General features: G+C 32.1%; 1 protein-coding gene across 1 annotated transcript; it reads right to left on the reverse strand.

Annotated features, from left to right (window-relative positions):
* Positions 1 to 1,595: 1,595 nt before the first annotated feature.
* Positions 1,596 to 6,454, reverse strand: LOC143204673 (uncharacterized). The gene is made up of 6 exons (XM_076417389.1): positions 6,372 to 6,454; positions 6,260 to 6,310; positions 5,314 to 5,634; positions 5,182 to 5,255; positions 1,790 to 1,883; positions 1,596 to 1,732 (listed from the first exon to the last, which is right to left on the reverse strand). The coding sequence occupies exons 1-6, from the start codon at positions 6,412 to 6,414 to the stop codon at positions 1,596 to 1,598; spliced, it is 720 nt and encodes a 239-aa protein (XP_076273504.1). The 5' UTR covers positions 6,415 to 6,454.
* Between the last annotated feature and the right edge of the window lie 1,925 nt (positions 6,455 to 8,379).

Raw genomic sequence — 8,379 nt, forward strand, 5'->3', positions numbered from 1 at the left:
TAAAGTTACCTGCTGATTCTAGAGCAAAGTCTGTCCTGCCAGTCTTATCGCTGTACATTTTGTTTATTTCTTGCTCTATCATTTTGTTTATAGAGTATTGTAAACATATATTCGTTAATATCATAGTTTGAAAGAGTACAGGAGTTGGCATCAGTAATACACGAAAAGAAAGAAGCGTCTACTATAGAAGTAAGAAGCCGAATCTTCAAAAGCAGTACGTTGCAGATGAACGTTAGTTGTCAAAATATGTTTTTTCATATATCTTTTCATTTAGGGAAATATACAAAAGTAGCAGTACAGTAATATCAGTTCAACTGCTTTTATATGTCATAATATATGTTAAAGGTGAATAAAGTCCGAATATATTTATTAAATATTTAGATCTTACGAGATAGTACGAGTATTTTAAAGTTACCTGCTGATTCTAGAGCAAAGTCTGTCCTGCCAGTCTTATCGCTGTACATTTTGTTTATTGTTTCCTCTATCATTTTGTTGATAGAGTATTGTAAACATATAATCATTATTATCATAGTTTGAAAGAGTACAGGAGTTGGCATCAGTAATACACGAAAAGAAAGTAGCATCTACTATAGAAGTAAGAAGCCGAATCTTCAAAAGCAGCGCGTTACAGCTGAACATTAGTTGTCAAAATATGTTTTTTCATATATCTTTTCATTTAGGGAAATATACAAAAGTAGCAGTACAGTAATATCAGTTCAACTGCTTTTATATGTCATAATATATGTTAAAGGTGAATAAAATTCGAATATATTTATTAAATATTTAGATTTTACGAGATAGTACGAGTATTTTAAAGTTACCTGCTGATTCTAGAGCAAAGTCTGTCCTGCCAGTCTTATCGCTGTACATTTTGTTTATTTCTTGCTCTATCATTTTGTTTATAGAGTATTGTAAACATATATTCGTTAATATCATAGTTTGAAAGAGTACAGGAGTTGGCATCAGTAATACACGAAAAGAAAGAAGCGTCTACTATGGAAGTAAGAAGCCGAATCTTCAAAAGCAGTACGTTGCAGATGAACGTTAGTTGTCAAAATATGTTTTTTCATATATCTTTTCATTTAGGGAAATATACAAAAGTAGCAGTACAGTAATATCAGTTCAACTGCTTTTATATGTCATAATATATGTTAAAGGTGAATAAAGTCCGAATATATTTATTAAATATTTAGATCTTACGAGATAGTACGAGTATTTTAAAGTTACCTGCTGATTCTAGAGCAAAGTCTGTCCTGCCAGTCTTATCGCTGTACATTTTGTTTATTGTTTCCTCTATCATTTTGTTGATAGAGTATTGTAAACATATAATCATTATTATCATAGTTTGAAAGAGTACAGGAGTTGGCATCAGTAATACACGAAAAGAAAGTAGCATCTACTATAGAAGTAAGAAGCCGAATCTTCAAAAGCAGCGCGTTACAGCTGAACATTAGTTGTCAAAATATGTTTTTTCATATATCTTTTCATTTAGGGAAATATACAAAAGTAGCAGTACAGTAATATCAGTTCAACTGCTTTTATATGTCATAATATATGTTAAAGGTGAATAAAGTCCGAATATATTTATTAAATATTTAGATCTTACGAGATAGTACGAGTATTTTAAAGTTACCTGCTGATTCTAGAGCAAAGTCTGTCCTGCCAGTCTTATCGCTATACATTTTGTTTATTTCTTGCTCTATCATTTTGTTTATAGAGTATTGTAAATTAACTAAAACAATATAACTTATCGATAATCAACCGATGCAAATCAATGTTTGTCTAGTACCTTGATTCTGTGCCAACTCCTTAACTTTCTTGCCCATCTCGCTTAGTCTGTAGACATCGTCAAGTCTGGCGTCTTGTATGGTATTTATTTGATTCTAAAATATTTAATTTAATCATTAAAACCCCATGTCTATTACAGTTCAACGATCAGCACTAAGAAACTACGACGACTGATCGTCAGTAAGGAAGAGTGTCTGGTGGATTTTCGAGGTTACAAGGAGATTAACAAGATGCAGTAAATGATCGATTCGATATGCGCATGCGCTTTGCGATAATCTACAGCTAGTTATGTTTATTATTTGCTAATTCTGAGGTTATGTTCTGACATACTTGTTAATTTCTTATATATTTTTTTGAAAATTTGATGAAATTAAGAAAAAAATAACAAGAAATAATTGATTTTTTTATCGATAACAGGGGAACTGAACAAATTATAGCAAAGCTGAATTTAGTTTATGAGTATATATTACTCTCAGTATATATATCTCTAGATATATATAGTATCTGTTGGTATACTTTATATTATTAGTACAAAATTAATTGGAAAAACGTAACTAAATTTAAAATTTGTGACTACCTCAAAGAAATTACCAAGATAGGGTAATTATCAAAGCTAATATTATGACAATGATGGAAACTGTAACTAGGTATCATCGGTAATATACTAATTAGGAATTAAACTCTGATTTCAGTTCACGGCTTTATCACCTGCAATCAAATCAAGTCTCCACAAGTGAGGATGCTGTACCGGCACGGGGTGTTTAACAACTTTCTCCGTTTTAACAAAAACAAGTTTTGGAAGGATACCGAGCAGGTACAAAACCGGCTGATCCACAAACGGCCAGCCTGATATGCCAAACATCAATACAGTAACTGAGAGTTTCAGTGAGTTTTTAACAAAAATAAAACAATTATGCTCAAGCACATTGTGCATTGTATTAGATTCAGCAAACTCAGAAGAACTGCTTTTCGCTATATTAGTAGATAAAATCAAAATCGTGTGAATGAAAACAGAGCAGATTATGACTGTCTAGTTCTAAGGCCAGAAGAGGATTCCACAGTACTACATTAGACTTTTACCACTTGATCAATCCATTACTTTATTTCTTAATAAAACATGCTGAAAACGTTGATACATTGAACAGAAAGCTTTATTGTCTATATAGTCCAAACATTTCTCCATGTGATTATTGTTTCATCAATATTACAATAATTTATTAGATCTGTAAATAAATTTTATAGGATTTTTTTTAAATTTCAAGTCAAAGTCTTGTTCATCGATAGCCGCTACTATGTCCCATCTTTTGATCTCGAAAGAATTATGGATCTTTTGAGGCTAATCACGAATTGACCAATTGTTTGGAATTTTTATGAAATGAGATGTTACTTCGTTAGACAGGTCACGGCTTATATATCGGAACAAGTAGTAATCAGAAGGAGCATGGTCTGGAAAATACTGCGGGTGGGGTAGCACTTCCAATTTATATATTTCCAATTATGTTTTCACCGGTTTGTTCAAGCGTTGTCATGCTGATGAATAACATTGCAGTGTCTGTCTTTGCTCGTACTCCGACCGTTTTTTATGCAGTGATCAGTTCAAACGCATTAATTGCAGTTCTTTAACGGTTCCAATTGACGGTTTTATTAAGTTTTAGCAGATCATATTATACCACATTAAGCAGATGCCAGAATTACCTTGAAACAACAGATATTTCATTTTGTCGGTGAGGTTGATACATAACAACGTGGTCCCCATTAGTTTTTTTGCTTTGTTATTATCCACTTTTCATCAAAAGTAACAATACCATACAAAAAACCTTTTCAATTACGCAGTTCAAGCAGCATTTCTTACATGACCAAACGGCTTATAATATATCTTGTTTTCAATTAATATGGCACAAAACATCCAAGCTTTGGGATCCCATGTTCAAAAAATTTCTTCAAATTTTCGCCATCAAATTTTTTTGGCTGTTCGGAAAGCTCTTTGTCTTCGATCTCAAAATCATAACTTTTAAAACGACGAAGCCAGTATTCAGTTTGTTGCTTCAGACAGCATTCGATGACCTTTAGTCGCAGCAATTTTCTCCAAATTCAAGTAAAATAATAAAGTTCGCAAATGTGATTTACTCATCATAAATTCAGACATTTTCAACGCACTGAAAAAATGTATTTTTCACATTTCGACGAAAGGGCACATACTGAAAAGTGCGGCTTCAACATAAAGTTGACTATAAATATGTACGTGATGAGATTCTATACAGAGTAACGCCATTCATTGTACAACGTGGGACAAGTCCCGCGACCATTTTGATTGCCTATAAGTTTGCTCAAAGAATAGATAAGTAAGTTTGGTTTTCATAAAACGTTTCTATGGTCTTTATATTTTTCTTTTCATTGTGATTGAACAATTATATCGGCTAAATGGTGACCGCGATTCGCTATCCAACTTTCGGCTTTTTAATGCATTTTTCATGACATCCTGCAACATCTGAGGTTGAATTTCTTCAATTCCGTGAGAAATATTGTCTTCAAGATGTTAAATTGTTTGGGACTTATCCACATAAACTTTTTTTGATTTTAAAAAACCCTAGGACAAAAAGTCTGGGGCTGTTAAATCCGGAGATCTGGCTGGCCATGCTAAATCGCCAGTTCGCGAAATTAGTCTCCGTGGAAAAACATCATTCAATAATTGAATTGTTGAACGAGCAGTATGTGCTGTGGCCCCATCCTGCTGAAACCACATGTCCTTGGTCATTTTCAAAAAAATAGGAACCAATGATGTTTCCAGAATGATTGCTACATCATGCAGTTGCTTTTAGTGGATGCAATAATGTTTCATTAATTAATTTAGGATCATGTGTTCCCCAAAACCGACTGTTAAAGAAAATGGGCTTCATCGCTCATTGTTAATTTAGACGAAAAATGTTCAATTGTGTTACTGTACTCAACTCGTTAATCAGGATTTCTCGGTAGCAGTTTTTGGACTAAACGAATTTTCTACGGGAACATTTTCAAATCAATTTTAAAAATGTGTGCAGAAATGTGTACGACACTATCGCACACCAGAGCTACATTTTCAGCGTTATGAGTCGTCCGTTACTGAACCGTCCAGAACGAGGCCTCTCTGCTGTCGAACCATTCTGTTGAAAATTCGTATGTAAACGGTGAATTGTGGTTTGGTGAGGCACTGGCCGATTAGGATATTTTTGACGCAATTTCCGCTGAGTGGCAATAATGGAACGATTATTTTCAATAAATAGTGTAAAATAGTAATAGTAATAAATCCATAATAAAATAGTAGCGGGACTTTCGTCCCACCTGTAAAATCTTTTTAAATTAATTTATAGGCCAATATAATAAAACATCATCATTATTATACAAATGAATACTTACAACACTTGATTCCAAGTCAGTCTTGATATCAACCAGCTGCGTTCTAATATGGTTCACATACCATCCGATAACAACTGGAAACCAAACACTATTACATGACGTAAACATAAGCTAACTTTGATTCAAAAGTACCGGCCATTAGAGCGATACTGCAATTTTTTATCAGGTACTTTCTTCTATCGTTATCAAGACAGTGGTTCTCGATAATGTCCATGTTGCCAACTTTAAGAAGCGAACTTTTAATCTGCTCCTCGAACAATTCTGAGTTACGGTTATGGGCTAAATCAGTGGTATATTGGCTACTGCAAGTGGAGAAACGATCACTATGTCGATCAATCCCCTCTAGGACGTATGATTTTTCTTCACTAGGCGGGCAGTCATAATCCAAGCGTTTTGATATTTTACTGTTGCTGATACGGCTGTTTAGTATATCCTTAGAGCTATTTAACCGTGCTGAAAATATGTAAAAATCAATAAAATTAAGGCACATTAGATTATTATTGTTATTTTTTATATAACAGAAAGAAATATAGTAACAGTTATTTCATTAGGTAGTATCTCAAATAGCAATGGACATAATGGAGATCGCATTAAACTGTCAAAAAATGAAATCATCAAACTGATAATTATTAAACTCATAGTGTTACCGTAACGTTTGAATCTAATATACGTAAACAATCGTGAGTGAAGACCCACTTTACACCAGGTTCACAGAAAATTCATTACCGTTTCCTCAAAAAAAAAAAAACTACATAATTTTTAAGAAGATGGAATCATTTATTTTTTCAAAATATTGCCCATTTGACCATCCAGTTATTTTTTAATTTCTTCGAAATGTGTACTGCTGTGCACTGAAAAAATTGAAAGCTTTAGATAGCAGGTTTAACATATCCAGCAAAAGCCCAAATAATGATTCCAGTTGAACATTTTCCATCTGATTATTATTTATTAAACAAAAATTGCTTCATAATAACATTTCCTAACATTACAACATTAACATTTAACTAAATAGAAATTATTTTGAGCCACTTATGATACTTAATTACAAACCTATAATAATATAAGTTCAACTACTTACCAGAAAGTCGAGTATTATAATGATGATGGGGTGTATAGTACGGGTTATTTTCTATAAAAATAAAACTATTCGGTCAATATGCAAAAAAACTAAACGAAAATGAAAACAGTACCGATTATATTGGGATTATATCCTGACTTTTCTTTGTAAACCATTATGTCACAGTGACGTTTCCAAACTACTATATTTTCGTACTTTGTTCTGTCAATCTTACTACAGTTTTAAAAATATATTAATTTTAAGAATCATTACTTATATACAAGTAATATAATTGTGTAAATATATTTGTGTAAAACACTTATAACCAGTTTTATATTTGTTTATTTTTTTAGGGAATGATTCGGTTTCGGCACATTCGTAACTCTAAAGTGAACAGAATGGATTTATAATATAGAATATATAGAATTTTTCTATAGAAATTACAATATCCAATATGAGAGAAACATTAGATGTACAAATACAATTATTATGTGTATAATACTAAAATTATGCCTAATCAAAATTAATGCCAAAGTTTGACAAAAATGTAAAAATTATTTAACCAAATTGGCGAATGACAAAATTGTGTTTCTTTTTTATAAATGACCCCAAATCATAGAGTATAGATAAAGGTTTTACTTAAATAGGCGAAACCGAGGAAATGACACGAATGCTGGCTCTGAGACCACTTTTTTGATTGGTCTACAAAAGCTGATTGTTTCTTTCTGTTTGTTTATGATGCAATTTTTGTAACCACAACCACTATTATTTTATTATAATATATCTTCATTCTCAAAAGTGTTGTATGTCCAGTGTATGTGCGGAAATAAAAAACCAGACGTAGTTTTCCTTGGAAAAAACAACCCAAATTAGTCGGATTATGGATGTGCGTGTGTGATTTAGTATTGCTTTTATCTGGCACGTATACAATTATTTATATAAAACATTTGTATTCGTATATATTATTATTTACAGGAATATAACAGAAGAAATAATGAAGATATTATCCACACTATCACACAAATTGTGTCCAAATGGGGCAATGATAAAATTATAGTGAAGGTAAATGTGATTATATTACATGAAAAGTTTTTGTTACCTTTAAAAAGTTGTTTGTAAAGTGCCATCAACTAAAAACTTAATTATTTTGAAGGGCTTCATTTACTTGAAACCAATGTGTATTGGTTAAGGTACTTATAATTAATATTTGAGCTTAAGGCTCCTTAACCGAGATAACCTTTTCAATAAGGGTGTTAATAAAATATATTAATACACAATAATGTAATACAATTGACAATTGTACCAACAAGGTGAGCTTGATTTTATAAACAAGAGATTAGCATGCTTGTATTATTGTAGAATAGAATTTTATATTAATAAATACTTTTGAAAAATTATATATGAAATTTAATTGGTTAGTAGAATGTGACGTCAGGGGTTAGTCACGTGATGCGTATTAAATCGTCGACCAAAAAAATGCTCTCTAATAAAAGATTTTCATTACAGGTGCCTCTAATGGTAATTTAAACTAGTCAATGAAATTAAGAGAAATGACGTTCTCAGCGGTTTCCTGCTGAGACCACGCAAAACAATTCTGAGCCGGCCTGGTGGCGTAGTGGTAAAGGCGAAGGACGGTCTATCTACTGTTACGATAATTCGACAAAGCGAAAAATCCGACAAAGAAAATGATCACAGTCACGCCAGTAACCAGACTGGGTAATACCGGATGTCTTCTGGGATGATTTCTAAGTTGGTTGCATTCGGTTAATGCTGTATATTATTATACACTGTAGTATTGTAATACATTATGTCTTAAATGAGGTTATGTAAAGAACAAGCTTTCAGTAAAAATTATTTTTAATGCTTTATTTGTAGATGTTTAATGAATTAATTTGTAAATTTTTTTATTAATAATTATGTAATTTATATATTTTCTTCATTGCCTTTACCATTCGCTGTCAAAACAAGATTCTTCGATTGATTACCAATGCCTATCGCTATGTAACCAATGAAGAACTGGAAACTGACCTGGAAATCAAATGGATTTGCGAAGTGGTGCAAGTTGGATTTGTGAAGAAGTTGGATTTCGCCTTGAAACACGAAAGAAGATTACTAAATCATTCCAACGTGGAAGCAATACA

This window comes from Rhynchophorus ferrugineus, unplaced genomic scaffold (genome assembly GCF_030347505.1).
Source record: "Rhynchophorus ferrugineus isolate W39M unplaced genomic scaffold, kcgeb_rfMv2 rfM1, whole genome shotgun sequence".
NCBI classification, from domain to species: Eukaryota; Metazoa; Arthropoda; class Insecta; order Coleoptera; family Curculionidae; genus Rhynchophorus; species Rhynchophorus ferrugineus.

What these genes read in the sequence shown, in the direction of transcription:
- LOC143204673 (XM_076417389.1), bottom strand. Translation starts at nt 6,414, where the DNA reads ATGGTTTACAAAGAAAAGTCAGGATATAATCCCAATATAATCG. An exon ending in TTATAATACTCGACTTTCTG is followed by an intron (nt 5,635 to 6,259) that starts GTAAGTAGTTGA and finishes ACATATTTTCAG; the next exon opens with CACGGTTAAATAGCTCTAAG. An exon ending in CTGACTTGGAATCAAGTGTT is followed by an intron (nt 1,884 to 5,181) that starts GTAAGTATTCAT and finishes TAAATATTTTAG; the next exon opens with AATCAAATAAATACCATACA.